The sequence below is a fragment of the Macrobrachium rosenbergii genome, chromosome 14, assembly GCF_040412425.1.
Source record: "Macrobrachium rosenbergii isolate ZJJX-2024 chromosome 14, ASM4041242v1, whole genome shotgun sequence".
Taxonomy (NCBI): domain Eukaryota; kingdom Metazoa; phylum Arthropoda; class Malacostraca; order Decapoda; family Palaemonidae; genus Macrobrachium; species Macrobrachium rosenbergii.
Window position 1 is genome coordinate 34,596,265 of NC_089754.1, and position 22,639 is coordinate 34,618,903.

General features: G+C 34.4%; 1 protein-coding gene across 1 annotated transcript; it reads right to left on the reverse strand.

Annotated features, from left to right (window-relative positions):
* Window positions 1–1,310: 1,310 nt before the first annotated feature.
* On the reverse strand, window positions 1,311–22,639 carry LOC136845916 (TBC1 domain family member 13). The gene is made up of 10 exons (XM_067116401.1): window positions 22,586–22,639; window positions 22,429–22,502; window positions 20,010–20,135; window positions 18,672–18,825; window positions 18,280–18,436; window positions 17,593–17,797; window positions 17,221–17,422; window positions 15,085–15,207; window positions 13,827–13,884; window positions 1,311–7,420 (listed from the first exon to the last, which is right to left on the reverse strand). Exons 1-10 carry the CDS (start codon window positions 22,603–22,605, stop codon window positions 7,337–7,339), a joined length of 1,203 nt encoding a protein of 400 aa, XP_066972502.1. The 5' UTR covers window positions 22,606–22,639; the 3' UTR covers window positions 1,311–7,336.

Consider the following 22,639-nt stretch of genomic DNA (forward strand, 5'->3'; position numbering starts at 1 on the left):
ACATAAAACTAAATTGTCAACTCTCATCCACTGGGTGGAAATAGTTCCACACTGTACCATTGGAAGGGAGGGGTTAATCCTAGTACCAATTTTAAACCTGGCTCAAAACTTACAACCACCATAAATCTATGGCTTAACAATGTATAACCTTGCTTGCTACTTAAGCAACTCAATACATAAAGCAACTAAAATCTTAATTATTATTATTATTAATATAAATTGTTAAACTACACAACTGACTTAACATTGTTCACGGTCATGATAGACCTTATTCAGTATGTTGCAACGACTTTAAATTTAATAATTATATAAAATGAAAATGTTGAATATTCTGGAGGAATTTCTTCAAAGGGTTAGTTTCAAATATGTACTAGATATTTGTTGCTGCTTGAAAACTGGACAATTAACTCAAGATATGTTTTACTGAAAAAATTTTCTGCATATGTGGATTCAGGCTTCACATTTTTCAAGCCTGCTCAGAGTTTAAAACTTAGGAATCAATGGCATATTGGTGTTCCAGACCATAATACGTTATCTAGATGAAGAAACTATGCAAATACCAGGCCTCCTTCACAACTGTTCTGAATTCATTTCAACCATGAGGCTCTGTTATAGTCTTTGTCAATCTCACATCAAAAGAGGATACTAGTAAGTGTTGATATGTTATACTATTCATACCAAAGCATCGTTTAATGTAAACATCCTAGGTCATTTACTTAACAAAAAACCTAGTACAATACTTGTCTTATCCTAGAATTTAATGAAACAAAAAGGTTAGGTGATAAAATGCTGGCATTAACTACAGATATGAAATATGAGCAACAGTACAAAGTGTGCTTTAGGGAGTAAAACATCTCAACAATAATCATCAGACTGTCTACTTGTGAAATTAGATTCCCTGTACCTGTACAGTATTTGCAGTATGCTAATTTCCTTTAAATTCAGAGCAAATCACATCAATTCAGTCGATGACAACTGTCTTAAATTTTATTACCCTAAGAAAAATAGAAAAAAAACCTGTTGTGACTTGCTGCATCTACAACTACAATATGTACTTCATTTTGTAGTATCTTCACATTAACTCTCTGGAACCTATGTAAACTTAGCTCATAGAAGAGTTGGTACAAACAATATAATCCTAGCAAGGTATTCTGACAATATTTCCGTTACTGACATACCATTACACAGTAACTCAATGGTTTTTGAACTTCAATATATTGCATGTATTACCAACTGTTCTCAAATATGTGAGCATCACAGAGAGGAGTTCATTCATTTGAATATTTTGTGGGTATAGAAAAAGACCAGTGTCAATAAAATTATTAAAAATATATCATTTGAACCTCTTTTACAAAACCTATTTGAAGTCTCCACAAATATCATTGTCTTTGATATTTATGCATAGAAAAGTGGTCTTAACAATAAAGTTCACAGACATTTAGCAAGAAGCTATAAGCATAAATTGAATCTGAGACTAAGCCGAACCACATTATTGTCCTGTAGGTTCTTTACATAATATGTCCCTATTGATAAACGTACAAAGTAAAACTATTCAGAGATCAAAATTATTTTGTGCAAGCTGACATAATGAAGTTTTACAAAAAAAAATTCCTACAAAAAAAAATCAATAATACACACAAATTTATCACCAGTGTTATTGCTATTATCATTTTGAAATACTGACTTCCATAGCCCACAGGAGGTCAAATTTAATATTATAGTAATTTCTCATGTATCACTAAATTACTTAGCCACAAATTTACAAATTTTCATTTCTTTCCTTAAACAAACATGACAATGAATACCTTGGACATGTCTAACTAAACTTGTAGAGATTATTATCATTACTAATACACAGTTTAACCAGACCACACAGTAAATCTCCAAAAACAGTGCACTGTGTGTTTACAAACATCAAATTCTCTCAAACAACTTTTAGCAGGCCTCTCCTTCCCAAGCAAAACTTGGAAAATCCAATTTAATTATAAGTACAGTAATGAGTTTTTTGTGAAAGAAAGGAACACATCTATGGTGTCCCTCGAATGCTGAAATGTCAATCTCTGGTCTTAATGATTTTGAAGCTGCATACAGCTAAACTACAACTTGCTTTTCTTGTGCTGACCACATCAAAGGCAGCCTCTTAGCATCCTTCAGTCACAAAAAGATGCAACTCTTACAACTGGATCACCTGGTCTTGGCCATATCTATCCATACTTGCAATTCTATTTTTTAACAATAAGCTTTTCCTAAGTTTTTTAATAGATATGACTTCATTATGCTGGACAGGTGGCCTTCCAGCCAACTTTCTACAATAAAAATGATAACTGTTATTGTACTGAGCTGAAGGGGAGACAGTATTCTACAAAGACCACCAAGTAACTTTGGCTACACTGTCATATCCCAAGAACATACAAAGGCAATTACTATGCATACAATGCTAATGCAAGTTTACTGGAAAGACAAAGTCTATACGCAGACAGTTTGACTAACAAAGCTTTAAGCCACCTGCCTAATGCCTTGCAGATATCACAAAGATGACATCAGACTCTTCCCAGTCCTACATAGCGGTTGACCAAACATTGTAAAACAGAAAACAAAGTTCTCAGTGGATTTTGCTTTGCAGAAGCCAAGCTCGAGTGCCAAAAACAGGCTGAATTTAAGATGTTCAGCAATAAGTTCCATACAGAATGTTTATATAAAAATATCCTGCTACTTTCAATCCATTTTCAATACAGCAGATTTGAAATGTCATTCGTGTGTAGAATTAATATCAAATATGAATAACAGACTTTCATTTTATCTGCTGGGAATGCACATTTAAATAGGCAAAACTTGACACAAATGATTCATAGAGTTGTTTGGTTCTGGAAATGCTATGTTGCTGATGCTGGAAGATGTAACGAAAAATGATCACAAAGAAAGCACCAACCAGTTAGTTTAGCCAGCAAATTAAAGAAGAAAATGCCTATTATACACTATAGTCATTAATGAATAAAGGTAGGCTGTTTTAAAGGTTCTGAAAAGAGATCTAAAAATAAAGACAATTATGTTAACTTTCAATAAACTCTTTCAATTACTTCTGAAAAAACTGGAAAAAAAGGAGATATTGTACATTAACAACAGTTAATGGATAATGTTAATATCTCAAATTTTAACAATGTAAAGCATTAAAAATATGAATGTTAACTTCTTAAGTCTGAAACACACAGAGTAAAGTTTTCTCTTGATGAAATATCAAGGGATGGGGCTATGATTCACAAGAAAAACCATAATTTTACATAAAAATCAGTATTAATAACAATTACATTTGGGATAAAAGATGAATAAAGTATTGACCATAACCATAACCTCAATAAAGATCTGCATTAATAATAAACAAATAAGATAAAAACAATACTGCAGTATTCAGTCCCATACCAAATGCCAGAGTTACAAACTTTTGTATGTCACCTGCAATACTGTTTATCCTTAAAAGTTTCTTTAGTTAACTTTCCAGGCAATAGTAAAGTACACTGCATAAGACAAGGATTACAGTACTGTACTGTAGACAGTTATATTGAAGACTAATTTCATAATAATCCTTGTTTTACATATACTGTACAATAATAACATTTTAATTTTTACCTCTGCTTTAATATTTTTTGGGGGGCAAACCACAGGCCGAGACTTCTGGTTTACAAGCACTGCAGTTAATGCATGAGACTCCTGGCCCAATTGCCAACTTCTGACTTCTTGACTTTTTGCAAGCAAGAATCATAATCATAAGAAATGGGATGTGGACATTCCCAATAAAAGGAAATAATATAGGTATATTGGACACGGCCTTCTGGAGGAGGAAAATGTAAATTGATGAGTTTTGTATCAAAGAATATCTAACATTCTTTAATACTAATTTACTACAACATAAAATTGTTTAAAGTAAAACTGAAAAGAAAGAAGACTACACTCAAAATGACCTCTGGGTGTTTAAAGATATTTGTTTACTGAAAACTGATCAAACATGACAGGGTATACACATACAGTACCTAATAATAACCAAATAACCTATTCATTTCTATCTTCCTCTCTATCAAGGATATTAACATATTAAGGAATAAGAGTATAGATAACTTGGATCAATTCTCCATCTACATTCTCACGTCTTATTTCATTTGCTTAGTTTTACTAAAAACAGAAGAAGATTAGTTTTCACATATTACGATGGTAGGTGGGAGATTTGCATTGCAAGTCTATAATTTATACTTTTGCACTGCTATTCTTAGCTTTCCCAAGCCCAGATAAATTGGGATGGTTTGAGTCAAAGGGCATCTGACTGTAAAACATCTGCTGTAACAACTTATGAAATGAGGCATTCATGATAGAAACAGCTGACAGAGGTTCATTTAAAAACTGTGACCTCCAACTAGGGATTAAGCTAAGAAGAAGAAGAAGGTATAATGGTATGAGTTATGGTATCAGTTATATAACAGCAAAGTTACAAAATTATCTGAGAACATATTGAGAATATACTCATATCATCATCATAAGCATTTTTCATCAAGAATTTTCCTTCTGTCAGTTTGATGTGAAATGATTACTTTACACTCTTGTGTCAAGTGTACTTTCTAAGTGAATTCCAACCTAGTCCACATAGGAGAGAATCAGCTTCCAAAGAAAGAACACAGACCTAAAAGCATCATCCTAGCAAAACATTCAGACGTCCATAAATTTTTCCTGCACTCTGTGTCCAAGTTCACATATTCATTACAATCACTAACTCTATACTCCATGATCTTTTCGCATTCACTTTGCCAGTCTGTCATCAGCTGACAGGATATACCCACTTGCACATTATGTCCCAAAGGCTATTATTTCTCAGTTGGGTTTTTACTGGTCTTTTAATATTTATCTGTTTTTCATCTGCTTTCTTACTGGCACAGGCTGTACTTTGTATTAAACTTAAATATCAAAAGTACAAAATTAAGCATTCTCACATGTGCCTATTCCAGTCCTTAATTCTACATTATTACATAATTACAATTATATCAGGCACTTTACATACCAAATCCTGTTTAAATTATTTTCATCAAAGTTGTGGTGAGAAAATCCTATACCTCTAAGGAACAGACAGATGATTTTAAACATCTCATATGCTAATAGGTAAAAAATATACAACTTATAAATACAATATAAAAAACAGAAATATTATAACTACACCAAACTATTAAGTACATAAGCATTATTTAAATTTCATTAAATATTATCAATGGTGGATACTGGCAACTCACATAAATCTATTCATAAAATTAATGGTTACAGATTTCTGGGGTCATTACAACTATTCCTCCATGAAAATCAATTAAATTTCAATACTGTAGGTATCTATCCAATTTTAAAATAAATGACCCTATCATCATTCTGTAGACCTCATTTTTGAAGCTGAGAACCATTATTAGAGCAACAGAAACCCCTTAATTATTCATGTTTTCAAGATCCACAATATTCAGTTGTCAGCAGTTTAATTCTGTGAAAATGGGTATATGTATTTATCAACACAAAATGGCGTAAGTGCAGATAAAATCATATGTTAAGAGCAAAGATCAAATACTCTGCAGTGGGAGGGAAAATATCTCTGCTCAGGTAGGAAAATTCACTGAGCACTCTAAGTATGCTGATTGGCTTAATGAGTGTGCTGATTAGCTTATTGATATTGGGGGGAGGGAAAGGGTTGTAACGTGACTTTGGTGAAAGTGGAGGCTAGCTGAACAGCCCTCAGTACTGTGGCTCTCCTGGTTGAAGTGTGCACTATGAATTTTATGGCTATGTAAGCTGCAGCTTACATTAGTGTTTCTTACACTTTGCTAGAGTTCCTGTTTGTGCGTTGTGTGTTAGTATGTGTGATGATGGCACTGTTGCCTACTCAGTGGAGAAAAAGGTCTTGCCCCTGAAAACCAAGCTCAAGATCTTTGATAATCTCTATAAGGGCTGGTCTTGCTCCCAAGTCATTGCAGAGTATGATGTACTAAAGATGGCCCAGTAAGACATCGTGCAAGCCAAAGATAAGCTGCAGTCATACATGAAACAAGCTGGGCACGTGTTGTTGTTCTAGATTAGGCTATAATTATTATGAAGATAGATTTTGGGCAAAAGAAAACAAGACAAGGGGATGAACTGCCACTGGCACTGGTAAAATGAGTCTTATAAAATTTCATTAAAGCAATATTGCTTTTTCTACATCCCTGACTGTAATGTAAAGCTGTCAGGGATGCTCTTGCCAACTAACTTTGATAGCCATTCATTCGCTTCTTACAATAAATTTTAAACAGATGGGTGAGTTACTATATAATAAAATACTACCGCTCACTTGCAATATTTGTTAGAAAACGTACTGTGCAGAACAGTCTACATTTTGTGGTAGTGCACTATACACTGCACTAATGTTTATCATTTTTGGTTAGTCTGGTATTTGAGTTGTTAATGTTATTGTTACATGAACATGACATTCATTAGACACACTACCTTTGAATCATTTATTTGTGATACAGCGACTGTATTGTGATAAGTAATTTGGGTAAGCCAGCATATCATAGTATGTCTTCATTAATTTTTTGGTTTTTAATTTCTGTATTTTCAGTGGTCTGTGTTAAATCTGTTATTATACACCTACATATACCCTATATATATACTCTTGATATAAAATGTGAAATTTACTAATGTAACCCAGCAAATACTGACATTTCCAGTATGTTTAAAATACATACTATTAAGGCATACTAACCTCATAAAACCTCACCAAAGTCTAAATATCCAAGTTCCCTACAAAATAATATAGAGGAAAACATACTCCTTAGACAATAACTATTTGAGCTTTCATAAGGATCGGATTGAAATATAACAAAAGATGCAATCAACCATCCCTTCACCAGGCAAGTAATGAAACCAACAACAAATATATAAAAAGGTCAAACTTTAGGGGATAGCAATAATTCCCCAAGTTCATGTAATTCACTATTTGGATGCTCAACCCTTATTCAAAATGAGCAAACTCTATACTTCATGAAGGTTAATACCAGAGCTGTGGCACAACTTGTAATATAATGTCTGATAAAAATGTGGGCTAACACCACAAAGTCTGATAGTAACCTCTTGTATAAGGACTTTTAAAATTTCTTATTATTAGTTCTTAACAAATCAAACAAAAGCTATTTCTCATATGAAATTGTATCAAAATGGTTAAAAATCTTATCAGGAAAATGGCAGAAGAGAGAATACAATGTATAAATTTCTATTGAAACAAGAAACTGACCCTTATGAACTAATCAACAACAGCATCACTCTCTTCTTCACAATCCTTGGGTCAGCTAGATGATTCTGTGCCAGTTACTTCTACAAGTTCAGTGGCTTTACTGAGAAGTACTTGGACATCCACTGGAGGATACCGCTGAGGGAAATGGAATGTGATAAGGCATATTACAATTTTATAACAATTTTTAATATTTCGAGACTTACAAACCAGTCTTACATACCCCTTGATTCTCTAGTCAAATTCTGAAACAAGAGCTCTTATGAACTGAAATTTCTTGTTATTTGCTTCTAAATTAGTAGTTTCTTACCAATCACCACCTTTATTTACTACTGTACACATTACTGAATCATTCAAATAGAAAGATTTTAAGAATTACCTGAATATTAAAAACAAGCCCCTTTGCATTATGCAGAGTTTGAGATAATACTGATAATAATAAATATAAAAAAGGGATACTTCTCTTAAACTTAGGAAAATGGTCATCTTTCGTAAATTTCCCAATATACACACAAAAAAGTTTTCATAATATAAAACCAATCCCTTCATACAAACTAATCTATCATAATCAGCCTCAATTTGCAGTAGGAAACCCTATTATGCATATCTTTTGTCACCCTGAAGACAAAAGCAACAGAACAGCTTCTCCAAAGGTCTGATGGGTCTAACTGTTTTCTATGAAACTGATGCCCTCTCATTCATTCACTCTCCTGCAGCCAGACTGATCAGCAGACCACCAGCAGTAACAGAGAAATCTGTTGCCAAAGCAAGGATCCTCGTGCATCAGGAACAGCATGAGACAGAATTTTGGTTGAAGCCATAAACACCCAAAAAGGAGAGCTCTCTGAGCTGCCTGAGGGTGATGAGACAGTCTCCAGCAACTACAAAGGAGTACAAAAGAATCTTTGGAGCCCATGTAAGTGTTGCAGTTGCAAGGGTATAAAAGACCAAGAATGGAAAAGGAGTCAATGTACATCCACTGACTTCAGCCAAGTCAGTCAAAAAAAAGAAGAGCAGAGTGTGGTGGTCTCTACTGCTTGCCTAAGTCCCACTGCACTGTACAGGTACAAGGAGAGAATGGAATGGACACAGGTGAACTAATGACTCTCTAAACCACAAAAGTGCAGGGGAAAGGGAAAGAATCTCCATATGACAATACTGATGAAAGGAAAAAACAACTAGTTCTCTCCTTCCTATAACACTCCCACCCTGCCAAAAAGGAAAACAGAATGCAGGAGAAAACCTAAAATATTAAATGCACAAACCTGAATCTTTATATGGGAAGACAATGGTTGCATACCTAGCAGGAACAAAAATAATTGCAAGTAACTGCATTATCCATAATACATATGAGTAAATTATACAAAAACTACAGGCTAGTAGAAGAAACAATACCAGCAAAAATTATACACAAAACATCACATTTTGTATCCCTGACATAAGGAACAATCAAGCATATAAAAACAAAATAAAAAAATAATAATATATAAGTTAAAAGAAATGCTGATGGCTATTTTAACCCTTAAACGCCGACTGGACGTATCATACGCCGACTAAAATTGTCTGTTGGGTGCCGAGTGGACGTACCGTACGTCGACTACAAAAAATTTCAACCTTCGGTCAAATTTGACTCTACTGAAATGGTCGAAAAACACATTTGTAAGCTAAAACTCTTACATTCTAGTAATATTCAATCATTTACCTTCATTTTGCAACAAATTGGAAGTCTCTAGCACAATATTTCGATTTATGGTGAATTTTTGAAAAAAACTTTTTCCTTCACGCCCGCTGTAACTCGGCCGAACATCTCAGAAATTCTTTTGTCATTTTGTCGTAATGTTTGCACCGTTTTATATTAGTCGTTACATAAACTTTTATATATGAAAATGTGCGCAATTTCATGCAGAATACAACAAAATACAACCCATGGTTGTAGCTTTTATCAGTTTGGAAATATTTTCATATAAATCATGATAACTGCCAAAATTTCAACCTTCGGTCAACTTTGACTCGACCGAAATGGTAAAAAAATGCAATTGTAAGCTAAAACTCTTACATTTTAGTAATATTCAATCATTTACCTTCATTTTGTAACAAATTGGAAGTCTCTAGCACAATATTTCGATTAATGGCGAATTTTTGAAAAAAACTTTTTCCTTACGTCCACGCCAGAAATTCTTTCGTCACGTTGTCGTAATGTTTGCACCGTTTTATACTAGTCGTTACATAAAGTTTTATATATGGAAATGTGCGCAATTTCATGTAGAATACAAAAGAAAATAACTCATGGTTGTAGCTTTTATCAGTTTTGAAATATTTTCATATAAATCACGATAAATAGAATAAATTCGACCTTCGGTCAACTTTAACTCGACCGAAATGGTAAAAAAACGCAATTATAAGCTAAAACTCTTACATTCTAGTAATATTCAATCAGGTACCTTCATTTTGCAACAAACTGGAAGTCTCTAGCACAATATTTCAATTTATGGTGAATTTCTGAAAAAAAAAAAAAAACCTTTTTCCTTACGTCTGCGCGCGGTAACTCGGCCGAACATCTCAGAAATTCTTTTGTCACATTGTCGTAATGTTTGGATCGTTTTACATTAGTCGTTACATAAATTTTTATATCTGAAAATGTGCGCAATTTCATGTAGAATACAACAGAAAATAACTCATGGTTGTAGCTTTTGTCAGTTTTGAAATATTTTCACATAAATCACGATAACTGCCAAAATTTCAACCTTCGGTCAACTTTAACTCAACCGAAATGGTCGAAAAACGCAATTGTAAGCTAAAACTCTTACATTCTAGTAATATACAATCATTTACCTTCATTTTGCAATAAATTGGAAGTCTCTAGCACAATATTTCGATTTATGGTGAATTTTTGAAAAAAACATTTTCCTTACGTCCACGCGGTAACTCGGCCGAACATCTCAGAAATTCTTTCGTCACGTTGTCGTAATGTTTGCACCGTTTTATATTAGTCGTTACATAAACTTTTATATATGAAAATGTGCAATTTCATGCAGAATACAACAAAATACAACCCATGGTTGTAGCTTTTATCAGTTTTGAAGTATTTTCATATAAATCACGATAAATAGAATAAATTCGACCTTCGGTCAACTTTAACTCAACCGAAATGGTCGAAAACTGCAATTGTAAGCTAAAACACTTACAGTCTAGTAATATTCAATCAATTAGCTTCATTTTTCAACAAACAGGAAGTCTCTAGCACAATATTTCGATTTATGGTGAATTTTGAAAAAACATTTTTTTACGTCCCGGCGTTTAATTCATGCATCATTTTGTGATATTATTTTCTCTGTGTTGCTTTGATCGTTTTACAATTTGTTATATACCAAAATCATCGCAATTTAGTGAACAGTACAAAGAAAAAAATAAACCGTTAGCTTTAACCGTTTTGCTCACAGCGCGATTTGTATAAAATTATATATGAAAATTTTTTTTTTGCGCTGTCATATATTTCAATATTTATATATGATAATGATATTTTTTTCATTTCTGATGGTTTCATACTAAACTTCAGGCAATGACAAAAAAAGGAGCCAAAATGAACTCTAAATCTTAAAAACTAAGCATGCTGTGAGTTTTTAAAAAACTTTTTTCCGCTTGGCGCTAACTCCCGAACGCCGCCGGCATACGGGAGACGTTTTTGTAAATAGAGGCTCGGCGTTAAAGGGCTAATAAGATGTCCCTAGAAAGGTCATCAAATTTAGGACAAATGACCAGCCATGGCTTGATGATACATGTAGACAAGTCTACCATGACAAACAGACCGAATTCAACGAATGGAGATAAAATCGTTCAAATGAAAATTACACCATCTTTGTTGAGTCTCACTGCGCTGCGAATAGACTTACATACAGCAGAGAAAAATTACAATAATTCTTGAGGAGGAAACTTAAAGGAATTACTCAGCCTCAACTGTGGTGGACCAAATTGGCATCATCTATCTTTGGGTCAGGCTTGTCTTCCATTCCACCACTGCTAACAGATGATGGTAGATTGGTTACTGGCCCTAGGGAAAAGGCTGAACTGCTTCACTGAGATTTTGAAGCTAAGCAATCAGCTGAGGATGTTCCTCTTCCTTATACTTGTCATCCTGAACCTACTCTTAAAAAATCTGCATTTTGCTCCAGGGATGTTAAGAAAATTCTGGATAATCTTGATAACTGGGGTGGAGAAGATCCTGATGTTTTCTTCCCATTGTTTTTTAAATAAAGTTTCTAGTGTGCTGTCTCCCTGGATTACTAGAATTTATAGATTTTTACGTCGACGCAGTATCTTTGGAGATGAGCACAAGCTTAGTAATAAAGTGCCTGTCCCAAAGAGTGGCATATCTGCAGACTGCAGTAACTACAGACCAATCTCTAGTCTCCCTGTGCTCTCCAAAGTTGCTGAAAAACTTAAGTACTGTATGTGGAATCTAAAGGATTGTTAGCTGATAATCAATATGCATACAGGAAGCAGCTGGGTACCTGTGACGCTCTTTTAGACTTGACATGCCATTTGCAAGTGAACCTTGAAAAGGGTTTTGAGTGCAGAGTAATTCAAATAGATTTTAGTGCTGCTTTCGTTTTAGTAAATCACAAGACACTTATCTGTAAACTTGCAGTGGGTTGATATATTTTAGGATTACTTCAAGATTTCCTTATACGTAGGCAGCAGTGAGTTGCTGAGGATGGGATTTTTAGTGAACCAAGACCTATTGTGTTTGGAGTTTCACAGGGCAGTGTTCCTTCGTCCACTGTTATGTTTGGTGTATAGAAGTGATATGCTTGTTGGCCTGGAAAACAAGACTGTTCACTATGCCGATGATGCAAAACTTGTGGGTGTAGTAAAGTCTTCACTTGTGAGAAATGAAGCTGCCATTTGCCTCAAATGGGACATGAACCAGATCAGGTGTAGCAAGTTGGGTATAATGCTGAATTCCAGTAAAACGAAAACACTATTACTGATTTTCCACCATATCCTCCCCCTTCAGGTGGATGGGACTTTGCTGACTGAATCTAAAGCTTTAACCATTCTACATGTAACTTTTGACTCATCTAACTTTTGAGAAACATCTAATGAAAGTTTCAGCAAATGCCACATGAAAGTTAGATAATGTTCGTAAGCCCTCTTATATTTATAACTGTGATAAAATCAATGCAACCTGTTTTAGGTGATTTGCACTTCCTTTACTGGAATACTGTTCTCCAATGTGAATGTCTGCTTCTGCCAAAGATTTATCTCTTTTAGAGAGAGTGGTTCGTGGTGGTAAGTTTCTGTTTCCTAATAATAGCAGTTATGACTTGGACCATCAACTGATATGGTCTTGCTTCTCACTTTTTCATAAGTTGTATTTCAACAGAGATCTTTCACATTCACAATTAATCCCTGTTCCCCTTTATCTGCCGAGAGCAACCAGATTCGCTGACCAGCAGCACCAATATGCAGTAAATGTGCCTAGCTGTCAAACTTCTCAGTTCCAGGAGTCCTTTATTCCTCACACCATTCGACTGTGGAACAGCCTCCCAGAGGATGTCGTGCTGTTGGAACTTCAGAAGTTCAAGCAAAAATGCAATGCTTTACTACCCTAATACTATGCTTCTTGTATTTTAATACAGTTTTACCTATTTATTATTTTTTTTTCTTTTTTAATAAGTGGGATCCCTTCTTTTTGTATTTCCCTTTAATTCCTCTTACTTCTTCCTAATGAACACAATATTCTTTGCAAGTCTGAATTTCAAGTCAATGGCCCCTGTGGGCTTGTTCCATATGAATAGGTTTCATCTACTAAATAATAATAATATAATAACAATAATTCACAACCACAGTTGAGTGGCTGGGGTTCTCCCATTACTCTCACACCTCAAACACCATGTTAATATGCTTTAATGACTGAAACCAGCCGTTGCGGAATGATACTCTCACAGACATATGAAGGTTTTTATATGCCTAGGAACAATTACACCATTGAAAATATGGTTACTGCATTTTGGGAATTTGAGAAGGGTGCTCACTGTGATATTTGAAGCTTGTTGAAATTTCTTTACTTCTTATACTTGTGAAGTACAGGTTACTTGATCTTACAGACTGAGCACATTTACCAAATATAAAATAACTGATACAGAAAGAAGCAAGGTCTAAAGTCACCTACATGAATGCAATTTGAGGAATAATGTTACTAATCAAAATTCAATACAGGCAGTCCCCGGTTAATGGCGGGGGTTCTGTCCCTGGCTGAGCATCGCTAACTGAAAATTGGTGATGACAGGGCCAAAAACCCTGCTTATCGACGCAGGTAGCCGGAGATTGGTGCCAAAATCCCCACTTTATGGCATTGTTAACCAGAGACTGGCACTGAAATCCCCATTTAATGGTGCCGTTAACCGGAGACTGACGCCGAAAATCTGGTCAACGATGTCGCTAGCCAAGTGACGTAACACCGAAACGCCGTTAACTGATGTCGCCGGTAAGCGGGGACTGCCAGTACCTAAATGCTAAAGAATACACAAATTGGAGTTCTTACCTGAAGCAGCTTCATGTTTGAAGCAAAGTCGTTCTCTAGCATTACATCCCTCTGCAACCTGATGAAAAGACATGGTGAAAATAAAATCTTACAACAAAAATAATCTACACGAAAAATAATGTACAATGAAAAGCAGACTGAAATCATAAAATAAATTCTTAATGCCAAAATGCTAAAAACTAAATTTTCTCATCCCAATCCACTGCATACGTTTATAACTGGTGATTTCATATGTCCCAAAACCATTCACGACACTTGATTTCCAGATCAAATAAAAATAGAACTTAAACGACAAGACTGGGAACAGGCAAGCCGATCCTCAGGGACTCCAACAGCAGCTCCAGTAATATTTTGTGACATCTGAGCTTGCAATATGAGAATTAGCAGGGTGGGAGGCCAGCAATCACATTATAAGTAACAGGTTTGTTTGAACAAATTTTATTTTTCCAAAATTATACAGTACCGTTATTCTTCCAGCACAAACTCATTAGGTTACTTTTATTTTAGCCTCAGCAGACATTTTTTGAAGTTTTATGGTATCACTTGTGGAAGTGTTCAACATTTCAATTCATAATGATAATTTAATTCATAATCTACCTCTGTGTAATGCTTACAAAAAAATCACAAATCTCCGTACAGCTGAAGGCACAGCCATTCCTGGTATCTAAAAAAAGAAGTCATTCTTCCCGATGACGATAAATAAACATAACCACCGAATCAATATGAATGATAAATACCGGCAGATCATCCAGAGACTTGGAATATCTCTTCTGCAGTCAAAAGTAAACATTTTTTTGAAGAACACTTGCAGTGCAGTGGAAATGAAATTAAAAATATGAGTTGTGTAAGAGTTTTTGATTTGCATATTCATTCCTATCTTCATAACAAACTAAGCTCTAATAATCTACATTTAATTTAAATTTTACAATAAATTAAGGCCCCAGATTAATACTTTCTGTTATCATTAGTATATTATGTAAAATGAATTTTCCATCTTAAGAAAAAACATCCCTGGTAAACTAGGTATATAATGTTGTTAACATCAGACTTGCAAGTGCTGTATGCATCTTCACTGTCCCTTGAGATGGTAAATGAAACAAGAATTGGCCCTCAAATGTTTGGCGTGTGAATCCCCTATTTTAAAACAAGATAACACCTAGATGAATGCCAAAATATGAAACTGACCATGAAATTGAAATATTCTTACCAAAAGTTACTGCTACAGTATTCTGAGACAGTTAAAAATATTTATACATACACTAGCATTGCTGTGCACACTTGGATGAGATAGCTAAAACGACTGGAGTCTGCGAACAAGGAATCCCAAACACGGATGACATCAGGGAGATCAAACTCTTGTGATAAAAGAAGTGTCAGCCACCTGGAAAATTGAAAAGTTCTTTATGATTCTCTCAACAATATAATTTGTATATTTTTTTCAAAATATTTCTTCCTGTACATAACAATACATGCCATTTCAAAATAGGACGAGGAGAATCAGGCACAATATCTCATTTTTCTTTAACTTTATATGTGTTACCTTGAAGTGTTCATCAGAAAAGGAAGTAAAATGAAGTTTGCATTCTGATTTTTAAGGAATAATCGCACACTTTCAAATTCATAATACACAAAGTATCAAATCTTAGTAGTAGACTTTTACATACTGGTTTTTATTCTTGACAATATAGATATACAGTGAACCCCCCATATTTGCAGGGGATGCGTCCCACACCAACCCCGCAAAAAGCTAAAATCCGCGAATACTTAAAACCCCTCTAAAAACACTTAGAACTGCCCATTTTGATAGTTTAAACATAGAAAAACCCTGTAAAAATGCATATACCTGAGTATTTTAATAGTTTTATCACAAAAAGTGCATTTATTCGTGAACATTATATGAAAACACAATAATTAGTGAATATTTCTCAGTGAAAAATACCGCGAATGGCGAATTTTCCGCGAATAATGGCTAGATATGTTCCACAGAGAAACCCGTGAATGTGTGAGTCCGCGAATCACGAGAACGCGAATACGGGGGGTTTACTGTATATTATATATATATATATATATATATATATATATATATATATATATATATATATATATATATATATATATATATATATATATATATATATATATATATATATATATATATATATATATATATATATATATATATATCTATCTATCTATCTATCTATCTATCTATCTATCTATCTATCTATCTATCTATCTATCTATCTATCTATATATATATATATATATATATATATATATATATATATATATATATATATATATATATATATATAATACATACAAAGTAGAAGGAATAAACATGTCAGAGCAGGTCTTTAAAACAGTAAAGCAAAGAAATCAACCACCTGACAGCATTTACATGATCAAAAGAAGAGGCAAAATAATAAAATAAACACTGTGTATGAGTACACACCTTAACTTTTAAACAACATTGTCCTTAGTATACGTCTGCATGAATACACAAAGATTTTGATTACTTCGATTCTCCTGTAATGGCATAACTACCATCCACTGATTACGGTATCAGTGCAACATACTTCAGATTTGTTTCATTATTATTACTACACTATTCTACTGCCTCCTGTCAGCAGTACCTTGGGACCTCTTATCTTTTAAACAATAATACTTGAAATTATAGTTTCCTTCTTTCTCTGCAACATCAATTATAGTTTCCTTTTTTTCCTGCAACATCAACTCTGATCTAGACCACCAACAGAAAATACAGTGCTCTACCATAAGAGAACTTCTTTTTACATAATTAGTACCTGCAGCCCAAGAACTAATGCATACTACTGTATTTGCTTTACCAAAGCATTACCTTACATATTTAATATGCATGAACCACCTATATAATTACCTAATTATCAAATATAATATTCACACTCTCTCAGTGTCCAGTAACAGAGGCCTTTCATTCATTTTAATGTATACTGTACAACTGTGGAATAGTCCTCTGGTACATATATTGATGCCAATGATCATAAATTTAAGAGAATCTAATGTAATACCTTACAGTGTCTATGTCTTTAAATTCATCGTTGTTTATTATTTTTTTTTCTGTTGCCTTTTGCTTTAATCATGCGTTTTCTAGTATGCATATGGAAGTTTGTTTTACAAATCACTGTCCTTTTAGGCTTGTTCCATAAGCAACTGATTTGTGCAAGAAATACGTCTGCAGTAAAATATAGATCAATAAAAATAATAAAGTAATGTTATTTAGTGAAAGATATTTTCAAACACTGGTTTACCCTAAGGGCATCCCATCATAGGTCACTGACTAAAATATGAAAACTTTATGATACCTAAGGGTACAATAAAACATCTTCTAAACACAACAAAAGGGAAGCATCACCTAAAACTGAAAAACTGAGGTTCCAGATCCTGCAGTCGCAGACGATTCCAAAGTTGGTGATCATGGTGCTTGAGGTTATTCATCAAACGCTTCATCATGGCACCAATGCCTGACTCACTTTCATCCAGAGTTCGTATAAAGAAGTCCCGGATTTCCCCCATTAGTGATATAAAACACCAAAAACAGTCTGCTTCTGCCATAGCTGACACCATAAAGAAAAGAAACAAGTCATAAAATAACATGAAGTACCCACACTCAGTTGTATAAATTAAGGTTTCAAAATTTGTGAGATAAAAAGTACTGTATGTGATCAATATATATTCTACTTATTTCAAACAAAACATTACTTAAAACCCTCTGTATTATATTTACCTCGAGTTTCTAAATTGGGATCATTAGCAAAGGTATAATAAATTGGACCAATAATCTCATTCATTCCTTGCACATAAGACTGGCCAGGATTAAGCTTTGCATATATAAAAAGTATTCGTTCAACAACTTCCCAGTGCGCTTCAGATCCTGGAGGCAGCGGATGGTAATCTTCAACTACAGATGAACGACAATTAGTGGCCTCAACCTAAATGAAGAAAACAAATTGCAAAGATGTCTACACTTAACACCTTGGTTTGAACTACATAAAAAATTCTTAGAATACAAAAACAACTGAAAACTTTCATATTAACTGAGTCCACTGAATGCTTAAAAAATAAAAACTCTGGTATCTGTTGTGTGCAAGTCTTGCATATTACTGACACTCCTCACTAAACACCAAGTTCTGATGGATAACTCGCAAGATGACAATGAATTTGAATGCTTCAATTTGAAAACAAAATTAAAACCAAAACAAAATTGTAGATTAAATAACATTCAGAAGTTTGTGAATCACAAGAGAGTTTCAGTGACTTTGATCTCATAAAGTTACTTAAATGAATGTTATGTAAAGTCGATGTGTGAACTAATCTGTTGGCTAGCCTGTGTGCATATGTGAACCATGTGCATGAAAAAAATGCCCAACAACAACCTTATCCAGGAAAGATCAACATTAGCCAAATGATGTACCTTTGTGACACCCAAACCCTTCCGAGTAACCGTTGAAGCTTTTAGGCTTGAATATGTGACACGTCGATGCAGTCTTTCAACATCTGGATCATCTACTATTAATCTGCAAGGATAATCAGTGCCCCGCTGGAAGAACATGATATCTGGACACAATCTCCTGAAATGGTAGCTTATTCTAAGAGTTGTTCAGACATCAACATACAATCAACATACAAGTTTTATCTCTAAATACTGTATAATTTTATTATTACTGTACAAAATGTAAAGAATAAATATTTCCAACCACAGGCATAATTTATGCCAACTAAAGTTCCCAACAAAATGATGAACTAGTCTCATGACAAAAAAGAAACTACAGTATACATCAAAGAGCATTAAGATATTAAACTAACCTTACATCCTTATCAATCTGTGTCAAAACCTCATTATCCTTAAAGAATGACCCCCACTGGGAATCAGGGTTGGGGTTAAGCGGATGGTCTGCAACGTGGTTTTCTGATCCCTCATTCTTCTTGCTCAGTCTTGCAGGCTCAACCACCATCTCTTCTGCGAGAGCAGTAAAAAGGTGTAGTAGCAATAGTAGTAAAAAGATGTAGTTATAACTTAAAATTCCTATAAAACATTATATAAACAATAATTACAACAGCAACGAATTATGAACACTATAACCTCACTACCTTGGAGAGATTACCAGGGAAGGAATATAACAGAAAGACAATTTTTGAAAACTAAATCATTTTTTTCAATACAAACCAATTTCAATACACATTAATTGTACAATATACTGCATATGAATAAAACCTACTTGCACTTACAGAAAATTAAAGTAAATCAGAAGGCTAAGATAAACTGGCATGTATGGGTATATTCCGGTAAGTCTCCAGTAATTAACTGAATCACTTTCCCTTAATAAATTACCACTATTCTTTGAGATGACATAAGAAACATTTTGTTACATGTGTGGTCAATGATGGCATTCTTTCTCTCCGCATTTAAACTGGTATACAACATTATCTCTGTTCAGTGTTGGGGAGGGTTATTTATGAAAAGGATGGGGAAGGGTTATTTATGAAAAGAAGTCTACTGTACAGTATGTCGATTTTTTGTAACAGATTTGAAGATTGACTTTCATCAAGAGTAGTAACAAATTTTCTTCTTAAATGATGCAGCAGCAACGTTTATTAATCCACACCCCACAACAATTCCTTTAACAGTTGGTACCAAAACCCAGGTAATAAGACAGCAAATGATATGTAAAAATAAATAAAAAATTACAAACTTTCATATAAAGTATTAAAAACACTAGAAAGACTGATTATATGCTCCAAAATTAATATCAGTAACTTTACATATGACCTACCATTTGAAGAGGAAATACAGTGTAATAAAGAAACAGAGCATAAATCAATAACTAAGCGCTACTGAGAAAGCTATGCAATATAATAATACAATAATAATAATAATAATAATAATAATAATAATAATAATAATATCATAATAATAATATCACTCTGACAGGGAGGGCAAGGGTAATCTGCCATCTCAGAGCCTGATTACATGCCAGTAACACCATGTACTAAGCTCACCTGGACTACTGTTTTGGTTGGGCTCTACACTAACTCGCAAAACAGTCATAAAAAAAAGGTTTATTTCCATAACATAAAAACTGACCCTCTTTTGAGGATTAATTGTATAGTACAAACATACCACGAAAACTAAGAAAAACCCACCTACAAAGTGGCGATACTGAGCTCTCTTTTTGTTCAATGTGTCGTTCCATTGGCTTGGCGTAAGTGGTAAATAATTCAATAATATTTTCCAAAATAATGCTCTTCGACCACCCTCATCTGGAACACCTGGAATTATCAGCCAATGATTGTCTTTTCTTAATAACAGGGCCAGTGATTATGAACATATTGTATCAGCAATAAGCAAATTTTATTTTACAGACAAATGTATATTTGTTGCCACTTAGGCAACAAATCTACGCATACCTGGTAAAGTTAGCACAAATAAGAAAAAATTGTAGAACACTGAGTATATGAAACCTAATACTGTATCAAGAATGGAGAGAAAATGTATATTGATCTCAGCACAATTCAAAATTTAAATGTTGCTCTCTCAGATGGTAACAAAGAAACAAAAGTTTTTCTTTGTGATTTTAACTTTAAAGACACTCACCAAGAAATGGGTTTTACCTGCTTTTACGTCTTTTTATCTGCCATTATTCTATTAAGTTTGCCATTTATTGAAGATGATTTTCAGAGGTGTTAAATAATCACTGGCCTGGGATGGCTTTATTTGATCTGGTCACAGATCATTCTCACTTGTGAGAATGACTTAAAATTTTTCTTTTAAAATATGACTAAATCTTTGGCTAAGATGCAATAGCCTACCTGTAATGATATGAACAAAACAAAAGATTGCAGGAAGGACCCTAAAGCATTATAAATTGCTTTCTATAATTCTGCTCTTAAATATCTCAGAATAAATTGTTTTTACCTTGTACATGCAGATTCTAATTAAATAAAGGTTATTTTCCCATCTTCTATGAAACCCTTTAAATCATCACCCACTTCACGGTACAGTAATGCAAATTTAGAGGTCAAATGAAATGTAAATATTTACAATGCCACTTTCAAAACTGACAATGTGCTAAAGTAAGTTACTTCACCTTCAGAAAGATTAGGTTAATCTCTAAAGCCCAAGAACTTATAATTAAGATATTAGTATTTCTGTACACCCTTGACCTCAGTAACCTTCATTAAAAGCTCAACCTACCTCACATCCAATACAGTAGCTGATGTGCAAGCATGTGTCAAATTTGCATTTTTTGCCTAAGTTTTGTAACTTCTCCCTAAGGATACTGGCTATAAGGGATAAGTTTAGATGGTATCGTTTTGTGCATTCTCAGAATTTAGTGTTTGGTGTTCAGCCAAAGGATAATCTACAAGGTTTATCTCTGCTTGATGTGGTTTGCTTCTGATTATACTAACATTTTATGAGAGAGAGAGAGAGAGAGAGAGAGAGAGAGAGAGAGAGAGAGAGAGAGAGAGAGAGAGAGAGAGAGAGAGAGAGAGAGCTCTGGCATTATTGAGTCCTATGGTGTACAGGTTACTCTGGAATGATTTTTTTTCTATTTAACTTGTCATTTTTGGTACTATAAGTCAAGTTAGGATTGGGGGTTCATGCTATCAGAATATTTACCCTGCAGTACTAGGCCTAAGTACCAATCTACCACTACCCTATGCCTAGCATAATCTATAACCATCAAAACTAGGCCTAGTAAGATAGCCTGGGCTTGGCCAAATGCCTGAAGGGTAAAACTTGAAACTACTACCGTGGCCTGGTACCTGCCAGTTGCAGACCAGAATAGACTACTGCCTTTTGTCACTGTTTCTGCTTATGTTTATACCTTCTGTTTATGGTATTTACCATCATGTTTATGCTTTATGTTCATCCTCAAAGGGCTGGTACTAAACACAGCACTGATTTTGCACAAGAACTGGAGTAGTTTCAAGTTTTACTACCTGAAGCATCATACAGGCTAGGCTAGGCTATGTAGGCTAGACGGATTATATTAGCCTAATCCAATTCATAAAGGCCTAATCTGGGTCACCATAAAGTTTGTCAGGATACCATACTGCAGGTAAGTCAGGCCACAGAACTACTTAGGCCTAATTTAGGGTATTTGATTAGCTTAATCTAGGCCTTGGCCTACTGGGGTATCATTTAGGCCTACCTCGGCTAATCTATTATCAGTTTGGCCTCCTAACAGCGTCATAAATTAACCTAGCATAGATTACGTCTTTTTTCACTTTCAATTGGTCTTTTTTATCGCGCTACAATAACAGGTAAAACTCTACAAAGGATAAATCTAAAATAGGCTTAATACAGCTCATCGGTTTTCCCTCACGACGTCAACAACTAGCCTCCAACAGCTTATTAAATATCGTTTCCTCACTTCCCTGGACCCTTCTATCGCGCTACAATATGTGGAAAAAGGCTACAAGGGCTAAATTATAACAATAAAAAGTTAACAGCCCAAGAGAAATTAATCCATCGCATTGCTTTTTCCTCACAATCCGCCCACCTGATGATGACGGCCAGGGGGGAGGAACCGAAAGATAAAACCACACTACAACTTACCACTAAAACACAGCTTTTGCACTCTACGGAGGTCAATTTTCTCTTCACTCATGAGCTGGTCGAATTCCTGCAACCTGCAAAGTGAATGACATTCAGTTTACGTTTCCGGAGAAGGATATTTTCATTCATAAGAAACGACAAGGAAATCTTTGTTTACCTGGCTTTGTACGCGGCCATGGTTCAACAATGGACATTCTTTGTTGGATGAAAT

Bases quoted from the DNA above. Each gene is read 5' to 3' on its own strand.
- LOC136845916 (XM_067116401.1), bottom strand. From the start codon at position 22,605: ATGGCCGCGTACAAAGCCAG. The intron at 22,503-22,585 runs GTAAACAAAGAT...TTCACTTTGCAG, and splicing joins ATGGCCGCGTACAAAGCCAG to GTTGCAGGAATTCGACCAGC. The intron at 15,208-17,220 runs GTGATGCTTCCC...TCAATTTTCCAG, and splicing joins CCTCAGTTTTTCAGTTTTAG to GTGGCTGACACTTCTTTTAT.